Raw genomic sequence first — 23,003 nt, forward strand, 5'->3', positions numbered from 1 at the left:
CGCATACTACCCTGCCCTCATACACCCCCCCCACCCACCCCTCCCCCGCCCATCTTCCTCCTCTCTGCTGTGAGCATTGAGTTTCTCACAGCTGTGTTCGGTGATTTGTTGCACTATAAAGGCTGTTGCTCTGTTGTGCTTTTCCTCCCAGATATTGAGATAACAGCTCTCACCTTACCTCGACCAACAACCGGGGGCGTCCCGGGGTGGATGAGGGCACGGGGGGTGACCTGAGGGCGGGGGGGGGGAGCAAGCGAGAAGGAGTGAGGACTTGCAGGTGTTTAAACTCCCCTGGCCACGCACAGGTGCACTGCACCTGTGCCACATGTGTTCAGTCGCACACATGTGTGTGTGTGAACCTTGGACACTCCTGAATACCAGCTGTGCACTGTGAAGTCTCTCTCTCTCTGGTGTACACACACACACACACACACACACACACACACACACACAGTAGAGACGGGAATCGCTGGGAAACCAGCGCCGATATCTATTTCCAGACGGATGAAACCTTGATTTTCTAGTTATTTGACTGGTGCTCTATTTCAAAGAGCTGTTCTTGAAGTATATTTTTTAAATATACTATACAATATATATTAGCTTCATATTGGATGTGTGTGTTTGCATCTTATGGAAATCATTTTATACAAGCCAGTTCAGCAGTCTGAAGGCCCCTTTGCGACACTGGGGGAGTTTAATCAGAAGCCATTGTTCCAAAACCGCGGCCCTCTCATCCTTAAGGGGGTTCCCCTTTGAGGAAAAGAGAGGTCTGTAGATGACAGAGGAGAGGGGAGGAGATGGCAGAGGTCAGGAGGTGAAGAGGAGGCTGGGTGAACTGCTGGAGGTGAGGCAGCGAGTGATTCAAGAGGAAGATCGAGCCACGCGGGGCAGGAGGGAACGGAAAATTGTAAGAAAAGATGGAATAAATCAAAGGTTTACTGTACTCATTTCAGTGCCACTGAATTACACAAGGAATCTGCTCTGCTGCAGTTAGCCTGCAACATAAAACAAAACCAGATCTTACAAGTATACACACACACACACACAAACAGTATTTCCACAAAGTCTGGACAGCATTACGCGTTGTAGAGAGGAAGCCACTAAACCCCCCCCACCCCCCCCTAACTAATTACAGCCTGCATCATTGGAGACCAAGGGCTCTTGAGAACACGGCCTATCACTGGATTGTGGCAGAGCAAACACACACACACACACACACACACTCGTGAAACACAGCAATAGGGGGACTGCGTTTTAAACTGCCATCTTCAACACGGAGGGGTCTTCTGTTGTGGCGAACGCGGTACTCGTTCACATGTGACGAGCAAAGAAATGCCCCGGGCCGACGGGGCAGAAGTGGCGAGTAAAGAAAGGGCCTCCAACTGTCTGGTGGAATCATTTGATTTTGCTTGATGGTAATGTACAACATAAGGGCACTGTGGGAACTGTAAACACCGAGCACCGCAAACGATGGCGGGCCGGGTATCATGTGATGGTGCCAGGAACCCTCTCCCTGTGAAGCAGAGCGGACGGTGGAGTGTGGTGGGAAGGCAGCGGCCCAACTGATAAACAGAGTCAGAGGGTAACATACATAAAGGGCCGTTGCGTCGCTCTCAGGAGATGACTAATGAGCCGGGGTGCATGTAAACTGTGGGTGGAAAACAACAAAACGCTGCTGAATAACTGCAGTGGCGTGTGGCGAGGTGGGGACGTCCTGTCATTTAGCCTTTCGGCTGGCAGCGGGAGGCCTCTTTCACCTAAACATGCTGCCTTCGTCTAAAATAGAGTGGGGCCCGTGGCTGTAGGTGCATCTACACATTCCGTTTGCATACGGCAGAAAACCAACAGGAAGGTCCTTCGAGCGTCCTTTCTCATGGCTGCAAAATGAAGTTTGATTGTATAGAGGTTCATGAGAGAAGGCCCCTCTTGATGTATCACTTATGCCCTGGCTACCTTGTGATTGACTGGTCAGTGTTGTCCACTTTGGTTGGTCTCAGTCGTTTTATCTTGGAACTTTAAGCTCATGAAACTCCTTTATTCTGGGTTTTGTTGTACTTGGATGCACCCCCTCAAGCATAGACTGTGTAAAACGGGGCCGTAGCCTCTGTAACGTGATCCAGAGCTTCGTAGGACGCCTCTGTGAAGCTTGAAGTGAAAGGCAGTAAAACCGCCTCCCCCAATATGTGTGTGCATCAACTACCGCTAAGGACACTTGTTTTATCAATTTATTTGCAAAGCAACAAGTACAGTCTTATAATTAGAATTACTATCATGTGAAAGATTTAGAAAAATCGAAACTATAACAAATAAGTGATCAGTTTGTTCCCCTCTTTCAGGCCACCATGCTCTGATTGTGTGCACTTGCTTTTTCTACCCTATGAAGACAAAGACTTGGAGCCAAGCCATGTGTTCATTGTCCATTGACAACAGCTTTGTTGTCCTCTTTGATGCACCTCTTGTTGAGTCCACTGAAGTACTTTTCTCTGAAGGCGTTGTGTCCCTGGTAGGGACTGAAACGGGCGTCTGCAAGGCCGTCAAATTCCTGCAAAGAGACCGATATGGAGGTTACTGCATTGAACTGACATTTAACTTCAGCCATTCAAATTTAGGGCTTATTTGCGAAAAACCGAGCTACCGCCCCAAAAACGCACCATTACCCCCTCCCCCCCCCCCCCCCCGTCGGCCGTACTGTTGGCCGACGGGGGGGGGAAATGATAATAACCGGAAATGAGTTTGACACCACGGCCCAAAAAGAATTGTGTGCTGAGAGAATATTTCAGAACACTAAATTCATCCGGAGGTCATTTGGATGTAATAGTTGAAGCAGCTTTTCCTCGTTTTCCAGTCAAATGAGCAACTCCCCGCCAAATATCAGTATAATATTAGCATCACAGGGTCTTGCACACTTTTTCCGTGTTTGCATTAAGGAACCGGATTGACCCCGTATATGTTAACAATGTATATGAAATGTTATGATTCTCTTCAGTTGAACACTTTGTCTTGGCTGTAAGGTAGCTGCTGGTCAACGGGGGGATGAAGGGAGGAGGAGAGATGCTGGGTGGAGGAATAATGAGGTGAGTTGAGTTGGAAGCGGTGACTCCCGACGCTGGGCCTGTAATTTGTCAGCAACACCTCTCGTTTGCTCGCCGATGCTGCCAAGAAACCTGAAAAGCGTTTCCATGACTACTATGGAGGAAAGCAACGGGCAACAAGACTGACAAATTAATATGGACGGAGGGACTTATCTGCGCACCGAAAATGGTAGGAATAAAGTCTGTCAAACTCATTTGCATAACAAGTAATTTATGGCGACCAAACACATTTTGTCCCACCCAATAAATAAGAAAATGTGAGGCTCCAGAGACATTTTTCGGCACTAGTTTAACAGGAAACGTTTTACCGCAATTAGGCCAACCCCCGTTTCTTGCAAAACACAGACGCAGTGTGGACATGTGCGCATGTATCACACCGATACAAACGTATTTAGATGTTCAAAAACACACCAAGCTGTGAACCCTGATGAACGAGTGCCAATAGGTGCAGATTGAGGTCTATTTGGAAAGGAAAATAACTGCGACCTGAGACAGATAGCAGTCAGATAGGATCAAACAGCTGTGTGTGTGTGTGTGTGTGCGTGTGTGTTATGCAGGGCCCTTCATGGGAGCAATTTGTGGGTTTTGAAGTGGAATGGATTTCAGATCCAAAGATGGATTATTACCCATACCGTGGGTGATTAAGCCATTTAGAGAAATGAGCCAATCACAGCCAGATGGTGAGGATTTAACCCAAGCAGACGGACAAACACTTGCATTAAGATGCCATGTAAAAAAAAACTGCACATATGCTGCATACACTTGACCAGACACGTACTGCGATTACACATGCAGTACCAGTCAAAAGTTTGGACACACTTTCTCATTCAATTGACAATATGGTCAACTTTGCAGGCATGGTAGTAGAATCGGAATAAAAATTAGTATGTTATTTCATATATTTATATTTAAACAGTCTATTCTTTCTCAATCGTTTTATCAACAATAGTTAGGAAAATAGTTATGTAATTCCCCAGAGCCCCAGATGACTCATTAAATGTCTTGTTTAATCCAACCAACCCAATGTGGCGTGCTATTGAGGTAACTAAGACATCCCAAAGAAAAATAACAAATTCTCGTATGGGAGAAACACACCTCCGGCTTCTTGATCTTCTCCATGGTGATCAGGCGTCGGGACGTGTGGCTGGAGAGTGTCTGCTCACAGTTACTGAGGATCCGGAGACACGGGTGAAGTGGTACCGTTTCCTCAGAGTACCTGCAAAGGAAACACATTCACGCGCTGAGGTTACAAGCCAGTCACCGAACGGAAAGGTAAAGCTAACGTAGCTCATTCTAGATAAAAGTGGAAAAAGTGACTGTGACCTTCTGTCATCACCGGCCGGGCCAGGTTAGGGCCTATTAACAGTGGATGATGTACGTGTTTGCATATTTGTGTCAGTAGCACTTTCTCCCAACCACCGTCAAAGTGGCAACAAGTTCCGACTCACAGCCAGATTTTCTCGTCACTGTTTGTCTGACCCGTTGCCATGACCACAAGTAGGCCTCTGGCGACTGGATGTTTTGTCGTCAGGGTGACTAACGGCGATAATTCTCCCCTGCCGATCAGGATTGAAGAGCCCGCTTTGTTAAGCTGGTTTCCATGTCCAAGGAAAGACCGGGGGGGGGGGGGGGGGGGGGTGGCATCTTTGACCAGCTTGTTTCTCTCTCAGAGTGGGTGACTCAGAGTGGGTCATTCTGGGGGATCCTGAGGCGTTCCCGAGACAGCTGGGAGATTCAATCCCTCCAGCGTGTCAAAAAACCTCCAGCGGGTGGCGTCCTAGTTAGATGCCCAAAACCAAGCGGACTCCCTTCGACTCAAAAGGAGTAATTCCTCAACTCCATTTTCCCTCCTGATGGCTGACCTCCTTACTGTAATCTGTAATCTGTAATGCTGAGCCCGGCCACCCAAAATCAATATCATTATTTCTCGCACAAAGTTCCACCAAATGTATGACAACAATGTGACGTCATTCTAAATGTAAAAAATAATGGTCCTTAAATAAAGTCTAATATCTACAAATCTCCTTTCTTCTAACAATACAGCCCAAGGGGTGTGACATGGTCTAGATGCCAACTTTCTCCAGGACTTTGTGTCACCTGTCATAATCACACACAAACACACACGGTCTCCCTATTCTCACGAAGCAGGCAGACACACACAATCCCCACTATTTCTACCACAGCCTTGGACGCGGATACACACACGTATGTGGGGCTGAAACATGATATTACCCCTGTAGAGCCCCAGATTAGGCCCAGGAGACAGGCTATGTCTGGCCTTACATGTGATTGTACACACAAGCGCACACACACACACACAGGTCAGACTGCAGAGGCAGACAGTTCAAATATCTGACTTGCCCGACCTCAGACGTATATTTTTGCACGACGCTCCGGCAGGCACAAAGTCAAGCGCAGGTATAGGAGTAGCAAAGACAAATGTGTGAACATGACGACACACAGGTATGCATAGGCTGATACACAAGACCACACACGTTCATGCATATTGACGGATACACACACACACACACACATACAGAGGGACGTGAGCAAAGGTTTGCTTTTGTGTTTGTTCCTTGGCTCATGCGCATTTACAGACCGAGATCCTCCCCAGTCCTGTAATCAGTGAGCAGAAAGCCATCCTGCAGTTGTTGTGGTAAACAACTGTAGAGTCAAACACCTGCACTCAAATCAGCGCTTCACTTTCTGACGGTGCACAAAACATTAGACAATGCACAACTTTGTTTCAGAAGAGTCGTCATTTATATCCTGCTGTGGTTTACTGTGACCCAGCTGCCTTATTGGGAAAACCTCAACACACCTGTTTATTATTCTGTATAAACACTGTCATTCACTTGTGTGTTTACACCCACAGGATGAGATTTTATAGGAGCGGGCATGGAACAGTGTTTTGGGGAAATGCTACACAACCGTGGGTTGTGTAGCATTTAGCAGCTCATAAACCAATTTTCCATTTTTCAACTGATTTAAAAACAGTCATGTCCAACTGTTTGTTCTACATTAACAATTCCTCACAACTTATCTACTAATTTAGTTAGTTTTATAAAATGTTAATATTATAGTGTTAACATTTTACTTTGCTTCAAGCTGTTTGGCAACGAGATTTAAATGTAGGTTTTGCTTCGTTCAGTTCTGTTTCATGGTTTGAGCCTGCCCCCTATTGATAGAAATTATTAATTGAAGAAAAAAAAAGCACCAGCAAAAGGGGTCCCAAACTTTAAGTCCATGAGGACAAAGTTCACTTTAAATCAATTAAGGATGAATGAATCTGCACAAAGCCCGTTTTTAAAAATATAAAAATGAAATGAAAGTTTGACACAGTTTGAGTGCTCAAATAACAGAAATCAGTTTTAAAGAACTGGATATAACCGCGAGAGGCTGAAGTTTCTTGAAATGGTATCCACAGCCGCAAACTCAACATTCCAAAAAGACCTGGATCTCATCAGCGAATGACAACGCGTACGTGTACTCACTCTGGTCTGTAGACGGGCAGCCAATAGACGAGCCTCCCACCCACAACCAGGTGGTGGGCGGAGAAGTTTAACAGGTCTGTGAAGATGTCGCTGAGGTGGTACGCCTGTGAGACGGGGACGTGGGACTCTAGGTAGCTGAAAGAATCAAATGGACACAAACTAGTTTAGACCGGAGCAACAGAGACAACGTGTAACATAACAGCAAAAACATTCAAATACTTTTTCCACCTAATTAGCCATGTACATGTTACAGTATGTAAGGTATATTTCTCTCAACATGGTATCCGTCCTGCTTACATGCCGTCGGCGTGTTTGGTAACATCTTTGTGGGAGCCTGTTCTCCTCGTGGACTCTCTGATACCGTACGGCGCTGACGTCAGAAGGTCCACACACACAACAACCACAAACATGAAACAAGAGGATAAAGATTATTAGACTGCAGCTGGAACACATGTGTGCTGCTTCTGTGGAAAAAGTCTTTTTATTTAAAGTTTTCATCCTCAGAAAGTGTTAAGAGGAATCTGTTGGGAATAAACTTACGATCGGTAATGATGGCGTCGAACAGAGCTGCCTCCCTCCACACAGGCTTGGATGCATCAGACACCATCACATCTATGTACATCTCCTCTGTTCCATACTGCCGCAGGTTGGCTCTGATGTTCTCATCCGGTCCTCGCCACTTCTGGTTTTTACGGCTTGAGCGACCTGAGAGACAACAGCGCTTTAGGACATTTAGTGTTTAGTGTCTAAAATGTGTCTGGATGAACACAGAAGTTAAGTGGAAACTTAAGTGGACAAAACTTACCTCTGCCATGAATAGTGTTGTAATCAATATCCGTTCCACAGACGTAGGCTCTAAAATGAGAACATGCTACCAACAGGCTCCCTGAAACAGATCAAGAGTCGATATTAACGAACGACTCACGCTGCTATCGCTGTGTACGTGAGTGAGAGTCAGTGACAGGGTTGTCTCACCTGTGCCAACAAACGGGTCAAAGACAAGGTCATTCTCATTGACCTTAGCGTGGTTGGCCATAATAAATGAGAGCCCAGCATCCATACTAGTGTTCCCTATGAAGTGTCTGTTCTTCACACTGTGAGAGCGGATCAGTTCGCGTTGTCCATCTGCTATCTGGTGCAGGAGAGAGTATAGATGAAAAGTGTTGAGTTTCAGATGCCCCTCTTATTTTTTTTAAATGTGAACTAAAGGTCAACTGTGTCGCACCCATCGGCCGAAATAGATGTAGTTTGGATGCTCAGGGATGTCGTTGGGGTCTGTGCCGTAATCTTCCAACAAACAGAAGATGTGCTGAGGGCTCTTCAGGCTCACACTTCCATTAAACGGAAGATAATCCATAGCCTGGTGGGGGGATTGGGATCGGTCAAAGATGCGTTTACATGCGTTCATTCATTCACCGATCTGCTTACTACTCACATCAATCCTTTTGATTCTGTCTGGGAACTCCAGGGTCTTGTTGAAAGTGTAAACGTTGATTCTGTAAGTTGAGTCTTCACGCATGAATGGTGACTGTAGGGGAACGAGGAGGAGCAGACAGAAATTAGACAAACAAGCTTGGAAAACTCTTTCTAGAATAGCACTGATTGGCCAGTCCCACAAAAAAGGACGATAAACACTAGCACCACAAACCATGTTCTCGGATGGGTAGTTCAAAAGGGATGTTCTGAGTTCACTGTGTGTTTGTCCGTGGCCCCAAAGTTCAAAAGCAGACCTGCAAAGTTAGTGCAGCATGAACTATAGCGTCATCTCCGAATCCGAAACATTTATTTGCCAGGTATGTTGGACATACAAGGAAATTGTCATGGAGGGTGGTGCATACATAGAAAAAAGGAGAATGATGTACAATTGAATTGACAGTAGAATATAAAAGGATTACAAATAATACAAAAAAGATAGGAAAGTGCACAGGCAAACACATTGCCATACTATACATAATGTGTAAAATGTCAAAGTGTTTTGAGTACAGTTAGTCAGTGGGGCAACTGCACTGTCAATGAGCCCGACTTCAGAAGGGAAGAAACTATTGGTGTGGCGTGAGATCTTGTTCCCAGCCACTGTAGTAAAGAATAAAATTCAAAGCACATATTTAAATGGCCGGCAAAATATGCAGCATGTCAATTCTCTATGCCTACTTTACCCCAACACTTACTTTGCACAAACAGATCTGGCCATGACTCCGCGGACGTCCTCCTCAGCCAAACCATCAAGGCACCAGAAAGGAGTCTAGAGACAAGAGGCAAGTCAGAAACCATCCGATGAGGTGAACGATCATTATAACATTTTATTCATGTGGGATTTGGAGAGAAAAAAATACGAAAATACGTTTTGAAATTTGTGCATTTGACTTGCAAACCTTTTCTTGGAAGTTTCCACTCGGATGGAACGCTTTTCCTCTGAGAGCGAGCAAGGCCTTAATCTCCTGTGAGAATGAGCGCATACATTTAAAAGAAAAAAAAACATGCATGCATAATTATAGTATTTTTTTCACAAACAGAGCAGAAGTCCTCTCCCTTTTTAAAATCTCATTGAGATGATTAAGATGCCACAGGATCACAGTACAGTGCATTTAAAAACGAGTGAATATCTACTTCTTTATTAGCATGCAAGTTTAGATACATTGTAGGACCTTTCATATCTTTAAATGTAAACTGCCACGTGTCCGAGTGTATTTCCTGTTGCAGTGCATGTGGATGCAATCAGCTGACGGGATGTATACATGGACACAGACCGTTGCCTAGCAATACAAATTCGTCGAAACAGTCTGTAATGCATTTATAGAGTATGTCTACAGGTCCAAATGTGCAAACGAGTCCCAATCACGCGATTAGATCTGCGGATGAGTACATTTATGTTAGGACACGTTCCCAGAGGTGGGTACAGAAATATAAGTTAGTTATCAATGTGTTATTGTTATTATGTGATGAAACATTGGCTAATTCACACGTGAAAGCCTCAATGAATCCACTCCGGTGGGACAGTTTGAATTAGCAAGCAGCTAACACAGGACGCCACGCGAGGAGGGAGTCTTTGCCTCAGAAACAATGACACAACTTCAGCCAAAACATTCACAGAAAGAGCCAGATAGAAACTGATGGTTTATGAATGTTACCGGCAATCTGAAATCCAGATTATCTTGGGCAAGATGCAAGAGATACGTGAGGCATGATCGACTGACGGAGGTCGCCATATTTGTTGCGGATTCAAAATACGTCCGGCGTGAAACTAGGCTGTGAAGTCGTTCCGCTCGTGTAGCAAATTACCATGAATGAAAGAAAACATATTAACCTTCACCTTAACGCAATACCTTGTCTTATTTTTTTGTTGTTGTTGCGCATTTTGATACACACATGCAGCCGTATTTCCAGTGTTTCCACTAAATGCTGATCATTTGTGATTTTTATTTAATTTTGTGACCTCGTCCAAATGTAACTACCTATGTTGCTCGTTTCTTTTCACCAAAAAATAACAAGTTTTCTCATCTTAAACTCGCTACTTCGCTCTTTCATGCAAGATTAATTCCAATGGAAACTCTAAGACCTTAATCCTTTCACTTCAGCGGCACCATAGTAGAGCCTCCCTCTCTGACCGCTGATTGGCTGCTCAGATCTCTTTTAAGAGGCCATTCGCCGAAAGAAATGTCCATCACAACGGTTTTGCGTTTGGATACAAACCCATCAGCCGTATTGCTACCGTCAGCAGTGCTGCAGGACTGTATTGTGAAGTAGTTCAGCATAGTAAGTGTTACTATAGTGACTAAGCAAGTAACTGTTATTACTATTGCACATTCATGCAGATGAAGTAAGGATCGACTCAGTTGTCTGCATGTAAGTCATCATGTTTAATAATTGTTTATTACAAATGTCGTAGGATTATTTTGGTTACTAGTGTATTTCCTTCACTAAGCTCTGATTTACTAATATCGATTTTGTTCAACTAAATTTTCACTTTTTATTATTTTCTTTGAATTTTAAACTTAATAAGTAATGTGGGCTAAAACAGTCATCAGTTACATTAGATTTATCCACAGAGCTCTACAGCGAAAAGAATCCACATGCAGGACAGAACAACTATGATTAAATATGAAATATAAAATGTAGCTTGATATTCAGAGACCATTTTAGTTAGTTATTGTTAAAATTATTAAAAATAATGGAATAAAAACGGTATAGGCATATTATTCAGTGAAAAAATCATTGCATTCCTATATGATGTCCTCAACTTAAACAGTGATGGGGACGAACCACCAGAGCAACATCATGGAAACTGAACAAGACATTCCAGATCCTGCTAAGTTTGGCAATGACACAGCAGCGTGCATTGTTTCTGTGAAAGGCTTAAAGGAAAACTGGCAGAAGTGGTGCGATGAACACCAGGAGTACCAGAAGCACAACCCCTTCAGTCAGGACATCAGGCCCAGCGCGATGGTCCCTCAGAGAGGGAAGGATGACTATGGGAGACCACTGCAGGGCTCCATGACGGCGCAGCGAGGGAAGGACGCGTACACACACATGAGCAAAGAGCTTGAGGAGCTGTGTGACGTGATGAAAAATATTGGACACCCTGGAGATGAAGAAGGGGATGGAAGCAGCAGCGATGGGAGAGTCATCGCTGTGGAATTTGGGGAACTGTTTGAGCATTATGTGACAGTTTCTAATAAACTAGTGGGGATCCTTTTAAGAGCGAGGAAGCAGGGGCTGGTTGACTTTGAGGGGGAGATGTTGTGGCAGGGGAGGGACGACCATGCAGTTATCACTCTGCTGCAGTGATCAGAAACTGTGGTATTTAGATAGGAGGAGGACTGCACTCATTGTAAATTAGTTACATAAGGCACTCTTCATAGAAAAAGAATAGATGTTCTTTTCAGTTGCTGACAATCCAGAACAGATGTATTGTATCTTTGTCCAGCATCAACTGAAAAACTATGCACGTTTTAAAAGGCCAAGCTATTTGTGCCTAAAATGCAAGGGCATCAGACAAATATGCAAATTTTAAGCACAAATGAAGAGAAAAATTGGTCTCAGGTTGAAACTTGACAATAGAGATATGACAGAAATACTATTATTTGGGGGAGTTAACCCCTTTATATGCTTTCCAGGGTGGTTTACATCATTTTATCATCTCGCCAAATCAGGTATTTTCCCACATTACAAAAATAGTGAAGGAAAGACGGGGAAAAAAGATGTGTTCAGTTGCTGGGGATGAGTTCTAGGTGGTTAATGAGTCTGAGGCAAGGAGAACATGAAGCTGCCTGTGACAGACAATATGGTGCTATAGGATGATGAACTTGATCCGAGTTTGCTCGGGTGCTTCAGAGCGTTACAAATGTGCGTTGTAGTTTAGGTTACCAGTTTGAAACTTTGTTTACCTACATGACACGGAGATACGTCTACTATAAACAGAAGACGTTGCTTTAGTGAAACGACAACTACATAGTGAACTGATGTATAATCTGCCGCCCCTAAAATGAATGGCCATGCAAACGTTTTTTTTAGCCTAAAGAAGTTGACTATTATTATTATTATTAGCAAGTACTGCTTTATAATAAAGAAATATAAATAACAACATGCTGTCTGTTGTGTTACTTTGGGTGCTTTGTGAACTGTAAGCACTGACTGGAGCAGTCAGTTAAACTCATGAACAGATATCTGGCTCACTAGATAAGGAACACACAGAGAAGCAGCATCTATTATTTACTATTAAATGAATTTTTAAATTACATTTACTTTCATACTGTACAGTTTTCTTTCTTTTCATTCCTTGGTATAGTGTTGTATCATCTTGCATAAATATGATCTTCAAGCACCACGTCATTAGTGTAATATACCCTAGACATTGTATCACATGCAAACACTAACCCACGATATTTCTGTGCTTGTTGAGCTGATTTAGCAAACTTCACTTCATGCACGTGTCAAAGGGTCACTTCTACTTCACCTCTGAGCTTTGACCCACACAATCCCCATCAGGAAAGCCAAGGTTAATTACACGGTGTGGGAATTGTCCATAAAGTTTTTGATCCAGTGGATTTAAGGAAAATCCCTTAACTTCTTCTTTTAAATTATGAAGAAAAAAAGTTAGTGTGTCATGTCTGAAGTAGCAAAAAAATAAGAGTTGGCTTCCTTCAAGCCTTCATTTGGCTCTCAGTTTGAAAAGTGCTCTTTTGTTACAAATACGTCCCCAGTTTAAAATGATATCACATCTTAATTTGAGGATGTTGAAGGTGGATGTTTCAGTGACATCAACATCCAACACTTTAAGAACTCGATCCAAACACGTGATCAGTTGGACTCTTCTTTAGAGTTGAGAAGCTCAATCAGCTGGTCTGCCTGCAAAACATGAATGAATGTAAACAGAGCAGAAATTAGACTGACAGCACTTCAGGTTGATCTCTGTATCAACCCTATGGTTGAATTACTGAACAAAATATGTAATAAAGTAGTAATTATCCAGATCTACAGCAATGTACTCCTGTCTGTTTCACACATAGCTTGCTTATAACGTACAAAAGGTGTAGGCCAATAAATCACCTGCATATTTATTTGTTTACTACAATCCCTACAGGTGGAGTGGCCTGGGACAGCTAGTTTGAGAATGAGACAAACAACCGGGTTGTTTGCTTGTCAAATACTGAATTACCAGGTCAATAGTCCTTAGATGTTTGAACCCTGGTAGCCGCAAGAGGGGGTTATTGTACAAAGAAAAAATATGTTCTCGTCCTAAGAGGACAGTCAAGATATTTTTGCTTTAATTTATCCTGAAGATGCACAATTCACAGGGTTAGAACGGATTACTTTACTAATCCTTCACTGATATACAATAGCATGTTATGTTTTGTTCTAGAGCACAGGACGTATGATATAAAGAGGGGGGGGGGGGGGGGGTTACCGTGATGAACCAATAGGAGTTGAGTCTGTAGAAGAGCCGAGACATGAGACTCATTTGACTGGCAGGTGCCAGGACATGAAGGTGGAGGTGTGTGACAGAGCAGAATGGGGGCCAGTGGAAACCAAACCTGGAGACAAGGGAAAGGGTTTGAGTGCACACTCCTTGAAACCTAGGATAAGTGGTAAAAGCTAACTCGGTTTAAATCCAAATTAGGTCAACAAAGCATCAGATATGCTATCAAAGCTAAATAATCAATCAGTAACGATTACACAACAGCTTAAAAGATTTTCCATGTCCATTAGACTCTGACCTACTGTTCTCCAGGCTAATACAGTTCATAGTGTTTATACTGATACGATGGTGTCTATTGATAAGTATACTGCTTATAAGTACCGGGCCAAACTGAAGATTCTTTGTTTGTTCATCGGTCTGTACAGGCATTGGGTTGATGAAAATTTGCCTCGAAATAATGCTTCATTATTATATACTCCAGAAGAACTGACCCTTGGCTTTGAACTTGGGTGACAAAAGCTTTGCTAAAGATGTATTTTAGTATTTCTAGCGCGATGGGCTCTGGAATACAAAACGCAGCACCGAGGGTAGCTCACCTGACATCACTAAGATCCGTAATGTTTTTTTTTTGGAGGATCTCCTTCCCCGTCTCGACCATCCGCTTCACTGGGTATGACAACAGAAACACCAGTTGCTTTTTAAGACATAATACAATACGCATCAGGCAAAACAAAATACATCTTTTATGCCAAAAGATTAGTTAGCAACGAAGTTGGCAATTTTTCAAAATGCAACCATTTCCACAGACATCGGTCATGAAATACCTAAAGGCACGTGTTCCTTGCTGAGTGATTTGCAGTTCCCTACATGTTTGGTTGGAACGACAAGGTAATGATGGGGAGCTCCTGGTTTGATGTCTTGGAAACATGAGATGTCCTCATCCTGCAGCAAAGATACACGAGTCAGCAAATGCAAATCGATGTATCACCTTCAGGACTGGAAGGGGAGAAGAGGGCGGATAACACACCTGCTTAAATTCAGCACTTCTTTAAAAGCAAGATGTTAGTTACACTTTTGTTAGAGGTTATTTCGAGTTACCCCTCCTATCTCCAGGAATCTCTACAAAGCTGGAACAGGAGTCCCTAACCAGTGTGTTTCAATGGATCCCTGAATGAACTTGCTGAATTAACATCCTTGTAGTGCAGGAAGCTATGAGCTAGGTTTTATGAAACAGGACAAGCTAGCACGTGACCTGCAATAATAACAGGGGCACACCCTGCTATACACAGACCAGTATTACAATACAAACTGTAGAACCAAACGCACATGTGGTAGTTTATAATACTGCGCAGAAAGATTTAATTCGTTAGTCTCCACGTCAATCAAACATTACTTCTGGCATCTTCACAGGCAAACATTGCTCAGCTGTTTCACAAAGGCCACCGACTAAAGCCAGCTGGCCCTGCACTCAATATTCTTTAGTAATGTCCGTATTCTCACACAGTGGATAAGCTCTGTGCCCATTTCCTTGTTGACAATTTTGCAGAAAATACATTTCTTCTCGTATCCTTCGCTGTTGGCTTTGGAAACGTCGGCCGGAGCCTCCACTGCTGCCATTGTTGTCGGGCGAACGATCCGCAGACTGTAAGACCCGCTCAGTCGATCCCAGAGCGCAGCGAGCTCTCACAAGGGGAAACTGTCGATCCACGTCGTGCGATGGGACGACATTCTCCTGCAGTCTATGGACGTAACTGCCACCAGGTGACGATGTGGGTCAACATATAATGCATTTTGATGGCTATTTCGAACAGATTTACAATTTTCTGGCATATTTTAGTTTAAAATGTATGCTTGATGAAAGCATCAGCTGGCCGGACTATTTGGTTGATTAATTGCATAGATTTTGGCTTCATGCTTTGGGTAAAATTTAGTTGTTGACCCATTTGAAAGCATCGATAGTTTCTGTGACTGTCTGGTTCAGTTCAGAGGTCCTGATAAAAAATAGATCCACGGCTCATTCAGGCATAGTAGTCATTTCTCAAAATTGACAAGAAGAAATATATACAGTAGTTACTGAGTTCTGAAGCCAAAGAATTAGAAAAAGCACTTTTGATAATTGGTTTTCTGATGATGTATATATCTGATGATGTTTGTATTGTGTCTTATAGTTTACTCTATTGCTTCCTCTGTTTTAGTGACTATTCAATGGGGGAATGTATTTTGTAGTTATTTCTATGCATTTTTAGCATAGCTATGTGCAATATTAAAGAAAAATACAGTAACATCATTAATTGATTAGTCACACAAATATTATAATTCCAATATTGGTCTACTTCTATTTTCTTATTTGTAACTTAGGAAAGAAAAAGAACAGGCTTTTCAGTAAAAAAAACAGTGTTTATTGTGGTTCATCTAAACAAACAAACAGGCAGTGCCAGCACCGCCTGGTGGACACTCATATACATACAAATGAACAAAACCTGAAACAAACATACAATAACGTTTTATGAATATTCCCTACTTATGCAAAAAGCATAAACACGTTCCAAAACTAGAAGTGAGAGTTAATAACATTTGAGAGCTCTTCCTCTACAAACTGTATTCATTAAATACCCTTTATATAGTGCAACAATTGAGTGGTAAGGTCAGTAGTTTTTTAAAGAGAACATTAAAACCAGACCTCATGTTAGAGACCAACATGTACAATTAGAATCCAGATGAGAACTTGCAGGTCTCATAATGTCACAGTGTTTCTACCATGACGTATTCAATTATCTTTTTGTCTGAGTGAGCTTACAGTAGTTACAATCTTTTTATTCAACAGTGTTTCTTTGAACTTTGTATTGTAATGCTCCTCACAAAACGGTTCGGGGGGCTTACAGGCGTCAGAGTCCAGTTTCTAACTGGAATTACGCAGTGCCACTGCTGACCAGGCAATAGTTTAGTGCAGCAAGACCCTCAACAGCAGGATTTCATTTTAAAGGCACAGATCCAACCGCCATTAAGAGAGAGTCCAGCCCAAGAACTGCCAAAACAGGGTTCTGTTACTGGACATGGGCTTATCTGGACCAGATGCAGAGATAATAGCATTGGCTATATCACATTTTGTAGTGGCTAAAACCACACATACCCCTTGAGGTCATGATGTCTTGCAACTTGGGTTAGTGGGTTTTACCGCCTTCAGTTCTGCACAGTCCAGACTTCGAGCTCTAGTACATTGAAGTCCACCTGCGTGGAGAGGGACTCGTTTTGGAACGTGGGACAGGAGAAGCTTGAGCCACGGTACAGATCAGAATCCAGCCACAGGCCAAATCCAACCCTGCAGATAACAAAAAAGAAAAAAGCCACTTAGACTTAAAAAAATGTGAGCGGTGGTCATGTTTTATGTTCTGATATCTCAAAAGTAGTAGTTAAAGTAATTACATTATAGTCCTGCTTTTTGTTTCTTCTTGACATTGATAGACTTAACTGCTGCCATTATCTATCTCTTTATTTTAGGGGAAATAAACGACCACATGACTCACCCTCCTCCACCAATCTGCAGAGATTCCCAATTTCCGCACACAAAGTAGGAGTTCTCGCCGCTCCACCTGTAAGCCTTGGAGAAAGCCAAATGAAAGACATAAGACTTTGCCGACCGGAATTGATGATAACACAAAAAATAAATATATATATTTTGTTAAATTATGATTACAGACTTCAACACCTCTATGGATATTGCGTGAGTATCCTTATGATTCATTATTTGGGCCTGCGATAATAGGAAACGTGGTATTCTGGATATCTGGTAACACCCGTAAATCATTGCAAACTTGACTTCTAATACAAACACATCCGTTCTCAGAATTATGAGTAAATATTTTTTTTGTATTAATAAGAAACTCGTCTCATACCTGAAAGTCCGGGTTGAAGCTGAACAGGAAGGTTTCTCCTGTCCCGTAGCAGTATTTACTGACTTTGAATGGATCGGAAGAAAAAGCCCCAAACACCTGAAAAGACCAAGACATCAGGTTATTTAACTCACAGACGTTGAATGAATTGGGTTAAACCCTTGTTTGCAGAAACGCCTTGTAGTGTTACGGTCAAAATGCGAACCTTTTTGTGCATGTCTTTGATGACCAGAAGCACAGGGCAGTCCAGGCCAGCCATATTCCTGTACATGGTCTTCAGACTGCTCCCGTGAACGGCCGTGCTGTAGACTAGCTGCCATGGATAGCCCCAGGTCTTCGCTGGCATCTGGGCAGCTAGCTGTTGGCAAAAGGAGACGTTAATTGAAAAGTGCTCTGACTCGAAGGTGTAACCAAGAATGTGTACGCCAAAAAAACTATTTTGAAGGCTGTAATCATTGCCAAACCAACTGCTTATTTTGAAATGTTAATGGATTCAATATCTGGAAAAACAAAGGGGCATGCAATTAAAAGATTTCTATCAAAAGATAAAAGCACTATGTGTTGGTGTAGTCGCACACTGACCCGCTCCAGGTGTTGGTCATCCAGCAGCTGGCTCTGGTCATTCAGGACGGGGAGGGAATCTTCAACCGCCTCCTGGTACTCAGGCTCTTCTTCCTCATAGTACTCTGAGCTACACAAACTCAGGCTACGCTTAGAGTCCTTCACTGTGATAATCTGTTGGAGGAGAAGCCATGTTACAAAATGAAAACGAGGTCTATGTTACATACAGCGACCTGTGGTTGAATAACTCATTTAGGATGGGCCCATTTGAAATTTAAACAGAAAGTGATGCTATTTCACCAGCAGATGCTGTTAACACAGCTTCCGTTTCATAACTGGATTGCTGCATGAACAGCTGTTTAGCAAGTATAGATGGATGCTCCCTTTTCTTACCCCCCCAAGTAAAGTATATTTTCCCCCGATAAATGCAAAACGTCTGTCAAAGTGGTAACATGCAGCAAAGCAGTCCTACCTCCACATACGGCTCCATGCAGTCACTGGCAAAATAAAGCACCTTGACATTTTCTGGAAGGAGCTTCATAGTTTCTGATTTCTCTGTCAAGCTCTGGGCTCTGCAATGCCACATGTGTGTTTCTCAAAACGGGAAGCATTCATTCATTTTATATCTCTGAGCTGCTTTGCCTTTCCTGCGTTGAAATGCCATTGGTTTGAAGCCTGGGTAGAGGGGCGTCTCATTGGTTAGCAGCTGTGACTCTGTGGGACTCACACAGTTTTGTTTCTCTGTAACAGGAAAGTTACGAGCTGCTCCGGGGGAAAATGGGGGGGAGTTACGCACAGGGTGTCTATATATGGAGAACTGAACTCTGGGAGAACTGCAGAGCCATGTGGTGCCTCAGTTACAGTAAATCTGAAATGCTACTGGGGTAATTTCACAAATGTTTAAACTGGTTTTATTTCCCTTTTATTGTCCTGACCTGCAGTTGAAGAGCCAAAGAGGGTCCTTTGTTATGCATGTGTGTGTGTGTGTGTGTGTGTGTGTGTGTGTGAGTGTGTTTGGGCATATCTTACCTTCCAGTTTGCATTAGTGGACTTGACAGGGTCACTGAAGAACCGGTTGATTACAGCCACCTTGCTCTTTACCACAACCAGGTAGCTGTTCTGATGCTTCTTTTTGACAAGGTAGCACGGCTGGCGGTACTTCTTCTTGCCCTTAGTGCATATTGTTGATGACCACTGTACGAAGAAAGTGGAGAGGTGTCCGACCCTGTCAAAGCAGTAATAGGTTTTTCTAATGTACATTAAATAAAAATATATTATTTTGAGTTTTGTTTATTTTCATGGCCTGCAACGGCTAAAACAATTTGTTTTCAATGTGAGCAGCAAACATCATTATACAGTTAACATGACATAACGTCTTCGTCTTCATAATTTTAACTGCAGTACAGTAAATTCTTTTTTTCTTAAAATTAGCCTGTAATGAGCCTGCGACTTTTAAGCATTCATGACAAATCTCCCAACCTCCAATACCTTATAAGGAGGAAAAAAAGAGAAGTGGAGCAACTGCCATCACAGTACTCAATTGTGCTTTTAACCGTGCCTCGACATGACGCAACATCTCAAACTCATTAGAACGGCAATCTGCACTGCAACAACACCCGTAACCATGACATGACTTTAACAATTTTAAACTCCCATATCTTGTTTAAATGTGTTGAAACACGCAATCCAAAGTACTGTCTGAATCAGCTCCAGGTAATATCACACCACATTCCAGCATAGCAATGTTTTCAGCTCTCTAGATGGTGCATTTCACTTACTCTCCGACGCTGTAGACAACTCCCATGGTTAAGCGAAGAAGAGCTATAAACTGTAAGAAGAAGGAGAGAGTAGATGGTTCTGGTGTCTCAATGCTGCAGCTGCCTGTTGTCTCTAAATTGCCGCCATCGGCAGCATTTTGTACCAGTGAATCAATTGCTGAGATAACCCCCTTTGACCATAAACCCTCCCTTACTCCCTGGACAGCTTTACATGACCTGGACATATTCCTATGAGGATTTCCCAATGGGGCCTTGAAGCCCCATTAACTTGTGTTGCTCAGGGTCTCTGTCCTTAAATCTGGCTCGAGGTTCTCAGGGTCACTGTGTCAAGGTTGTGGCTCTGTGACTCGACAGAAGAGCCAATCAAGCTGTCAGTCAGTTTGATTGGCTCCTCATTGTCTGTGCCTTACTGTCTGTGTTTCTGTATTCCCAGATACCTTCTGGGAATACCTCTTTTCAACAGAGGTGAAAACTAAACTATTTACATTAACACGATTGTCAATTCTGAAGAACTATAGATGTATCTGCATTTTAGAGCAAAACATTGCACTTTTAAAGACAGCTACATTCATCTTGCTGATCCCTCATCAGGTACTGATTAGTTTCCACAGTCAGATTTTAAAAACCTTAAATAAGCAAACATGCATTGTTTTACAGTAAAAGTAAAAAAACAGCTTTACTTCAATCAAATACATTTAACAGAACATTTAAAACATAACAGAAATTCCATCATGTTGTGGCACTGCTGCCTTTCTAAAAAATAGTTGCATTTACATTTGATACGTGAATGTTAATACTCATATTGCTAAAAATTGCATTTTGAAGCTAATAGTTGTGGGTGCTTACCTTGGACTGAGCCATGCTAGATGTCCACTGCTGGGACTTGAGGCTTAAGGCTTGAGGCTCAGGTAACTGGCTGTTTGCTGGACCTTCATATTGATAGCACACGTAGGGCTATTGATTGTCTCATCTTACTCTTGACAAGAAAGCAGATGTTTTCTCAAATGTAAAACCATACCCATACATTTGATTGCAATACATTTAATTATAGTATTTTACACTGTAATATTTGCTTTTGCTTAAAATATCTCTACCTCTTCCACCACTGCATTACACCACATTCATTTCTCTCTTTTTCTCTCACTTTCTCTTTTTTTTCCTTTCTCCTGCAGCCTGTTTTTTTTTTTATTGCCCTTGAACAATAAATAAAGGGAAGTTGTTAAAAGAAATGTCAGTTTCACTAAAAGATGTACTCAGAGCACTCTGTAGTTTGATTTGGAAACTTCCGGAATTATAAACAGATGAGGAATTGTTGAGGATAAATAAATTGACAAGGATTCAACCAACACAACTGCTGTTCATGTTTTTAAAGGGTTGATCTGACTGCAGGCAATGATACGGGTGGCTCCGTAAACATTGGTGTAATCTATTGTTTGAGGTCCTTATCTTGACAGTCGTCACTCGCTCAGAATTGTTCAATCCTTAAAGCCCTGAAAATCAAGATTTAATCAAAGCAGCAAACCTCAGTGGTAGTCCTTTACATTTATAAATGAGCATCATTCAATACAAGTCATTCCGATTTGATCAGTATCTATTGTTGGATACTATCTGTGCTCATTAACTGGGTAAAACAAAGAAGCTCACTGGGCCAGTTTATCCGAACATGCTGAGCTGTTAAAGCAGCAATCCTGTGTGAGCGGTAAATATCTTCAGTTGTATGACAAAAGCTTTCAAAATACTCTCCTCTTTTAAGGCAAGATATATTCAGTTTAAGTACCAATAGCCATGTTTCAGAATCTTCAGCATCTACATCAAAGTTACTTTCATCAAAATGATAGGGCTGTATGTTACTCAATTAAAAATGATAGTGCAGTGCTCAAACAACGTGTGTTCATGTTCAACTATCAGGTCAGGAGATTACAATAGGGACCCTGTGGGGTCAACAATTAGTCATGATGCTCTTACACAAGACAAGTAGGATGGAAGAGATCAATTCTGACACACAAGACAAGATTGATAAGCGAACACACAGGTTTTATACGCACGCTTAAAAATATAGATACGAAAATGCATAAGTCCATGTCCAGAGACTTAGGAACGTATTCAGATAAAACTGTATGTACTGTAAGGACTGCTCCAATGTTTTTGAACACTTTATGGAGTACTACAAAATGACCGAAATAGGTAATGGTCAGTTTAATAACTGCCAAATTCCTTTCCCAATATTTTTTGGATCTTGTCCCAAAGGCTGTGGGACTCGGGTAAACGGTGCATGAAGTAAACATTCAGACACACCCACACCCACAACATACCTTTGTAGTTTTCTTGGCAGGAGGTTGTGGCACCAAGAGCCATTGTTGCTTTAACTCTTCTCCGGTTCTTGTAAATCCTCTCTTTCCCTGCATGCTTCAAGCCCCACATAGGAAAATGTTTCTGCAAGCCAACATGCTCTTTTCTGTTGGTTCAGCACACACACATTCACAGGGACAGTAATACGACATGCAGGCAGACATGCACACAAACCAACGCGCAAACGTTTCTGAGGCTGGAATTTAAATGCATTTGATGACTTGCGATTCGCAGATGCCAATTTAAATGGAAAATATGTTGGAAATATCTATAAACATTTTTTTACGTCTTGGTATATTTGTGTTTCATCATTCAAGTATCCATATTTACCGATGGTTTCTTGAGTCTGTATGAAGCTAAAATGAACCAGTGCAGGGGTCATTTAAAGCAGTGGTTCTCAACTGGTGGGTTTATTTTGAAGGGACTCTTTCTAATGCAGCGGAGTGTCGGTTTTTTTGCCGGCTCGTCCGTCCATGTTTTCAGTTGGCGCTGCAACCGCTAGCACCTCCCCCCCGCCCTGACCACGAGTTGAACCCTGCAGCGGAATGGATTTGCAACTATCCAAAAGTCCATTAGGGGGTATTGCGACTGAAACTCACGAAGTGCATGCATGAGTTTCTGTTCAGGTTGTGTGTATCTTCCTCTATCTATGTGTGTGTGTGTGTGTGTGTAGGTTTAGGCTAGGGCGAGGGACCAGAGAAAGGATTATGTTAACGACAGTCCCCAGAAAGGTAGAACTTCAGGAATATGTGTTTTTTTTAATATGTGTGAATGTGTATTTATACCTGAGTAATCCTCATCTGTCCAAATAATGACAAAACAATACTGAACATTTGTCAATCAATTAAGCCACAAAAGAGTCAGCGCCAAGTTAGCTAGTCAGAGCAGCAGTTCCCCTGTGTTTTCTTGTGTTTTGCCTGTGG

At 42.5% G+C, this 23,003-nt stretch overlaps 4 protein-coding genes across 5 annotated transcripts; 1 reads left to right on the top strand and 3 right to left on the bottom strand.

The window, feature by feature from the left end:
* Positions 1-1,502: 1,502 nt before the first annotated feature.
* On the bottom strand, positions 1,503-9,882 carry trmt11 (tRNA methyltransferase 11 homolog). Its single transcript, XM_037454565.2, has 13 exons — positions 9,715-9,882; positions 8,959-9,024; positions 8,755-8,828; positions 8,235-8,316; positions 8,022-8,114; positions 7,812-7,946; positions 7,562-7,718; positions 7,392-7,472; positions 7,127-7,291; positions 6,884-6,956; positions 6,587-6,721; positions 4,188-4,308; positions 1,503-2,542 (listed from the first exon to the last, which is right to left on the bottom strand). Exons 1-13 carry the CDS (start codon positions 9,790-9,792, stop codon positions 2,411-2,413), a joined length of 1,392 nt encoding a protein of 463 aa, XP_037310462.2. The 5' UTR covers positions 9,793-9,882; the 3' UTR covers positions 1,503-2,410.
* Positions 9,883-10,927: 1,045 nt separating this feature from the next.
* si:dkey-29b11.3 (actin-binding Rho-activating protein-like) lies at positions 10,928-11,881 on the top strand (the record flags this gene model as incomplete). The annotated part of the gene is made up of 1 exon (XM_037454566.2): positions 10,928-11,881. A coding segment is annotated over one exon (444 nt), but the record flags the coding sequence as incomplete, so codon positions are not given.
* Positions 11,882-12,282: 401 nt separating this feature from the next.
* On the bottom strand, positions 12,283-15,170 carry hint3 (histidine triad nucleotide binding protein 3). The gene is made up of 5 exons (XM_037454567.2): positions 15,003-15,170; positions 14,327-14,444; positions 14,099-14,168; positions 13,491-13,617; positions 12,283-12,931 (listed from the first exon to the last, which is right to left on the bottom strand). Exons 1-5 carry the CDS (start codon positions 15,117-15,119, stop codon positions 12,884-12,886), a joined length of 480 nt encoding a protein of 159 aa, XP_037310464.2. The 5' UTR covers positions 15,120-15,170; the 3' UTR covers positions 12,283-12,883.
* Positions 15,171-15,878: 708 nt separating this feature from the next.
* On the bottom strand, positions 15,879-19,772 carry LOC119196930 (nuclear receptor coactivator 7). 2 transcript variants are annotated; one of them, XM_037452731.2, is made up of 7 exons: positions 19,732-19,772; positions 18,983-19,178; positions 17,975-18,127; positions 17,598-17,750; positions 17,396-17,491; positions 17,027-17,100; positions 15,879-16,821 (listed from the first exon to the last, which is right to left on the bottom strand). In XM_037452731.2, exons 1-7 carry the CDS (start codon positions 19,755-19,757, stop codon positions 16,683-16,685), a joined length of 837 nt encoding a protein of 278 aa, XP_037308628.2. In that variant the 5' UTR covers positions 19,758-19,772; the 3' UTR covers positions 15,879-16,682. The 2 variants fall into 2 exon arrangements, with proteins under 2 accessions (XP_037308628.2, XP_037308630.2); XM_037452733.2 differs by lacking the exons at positions 18,983-19,178; positions 19,732-19,772 and adding an exon at positions 18,426-18,585.
* Positions 19,773-23,003: the final 3,231 nt, after the last annotated feature.

Source organism: Pungitius pungitius, chromosome 11 (genome assembly GCF_949316345.1).
Source record: "Pungitius pungitius chromosome 11, fPunPun2.1, whole genome shotgun sequence".
Lineage (NCBI taxonomy): Eukaryota > Metazoa > Chordata > Actinopteri > Perciformes > Gasterosteidae > Pungitius > Pungitius pungitius.

What these genes read in the sequence shown, in the direction of transcription:
- trmt11 (XM_037454565.2), bottom strand. Translation starts at nt 9,792, where the DNA reads ATGGCGACCTCCGTCAGTCGATCATGCCTCACGTATCTCTTGCATCTT. An exon ending in GTGGAAACTTCCAAGAAAAG is followed by an intron (nt 8,829 to 8,958) that starts GTTTGCAAGTCA and finishes TCTTGTCTCTAG; the next exon opens with ACTCCTTTCTGGTGCCTTGA. An exon ending in GCCAGATCTGTTTGTGCAAA is followed by an intron (nt 8,317 to 8,754) that starts GTAAGTGTTGGG and finishes CTAACTTTGCAG; the next exon opens with GTCTGCTTTTGAACTTTGGG.
- hint3 (XM_037454567.2), bottom strand. Translation starts at nt 15,119, where the DNA reads ATGGCAGCAGTGGAGGCTCCGGCCGACGTTTCCAAAGCCAACAGCGAA. An exon ending in ACGGATCTTAGTGATGTCAG is followed by an intron (nt 13,618 to 14,098) that starts GTGAGCTACCCT and finishes CCTTGTCTCCAG; the next exon opens with GTTTGGTTTCCACTGGCCCC. An exon ending in ACTCCTATTGGTTCATCACG is followed by an intron (nt 12,932 to 13,490) that starts GTAACCCCCCCC and finishes CATGTTTTGCAG; the next exon opens with GCAGACCAGCTGATTGAGCT.
- LOC119196930 (XM_037452731.2), bottom strand. Translation starts at nt 19,757, where the DNA reads ATGGGAGTTGTCTACAGCGTCGGAGA. An exon ending in CCACTAATGCAAACTGGAAG is followed by an intron (nt 18,128 to 18,982) that starts GTAAGATATGCC and finishes CTCCTCCAACAG; the next exon opens with ATTATCACAGTGAAGGACTC. An exon ending in TCAAAGACATGCACAAAAAG is followed by an intron (nt 17,492 to 17,597) that starts GTTCGCATTTTG and finishes TGGTCTTTTCAG; the next exon opens with GTGTTTGGGGCTTTTTCTTC.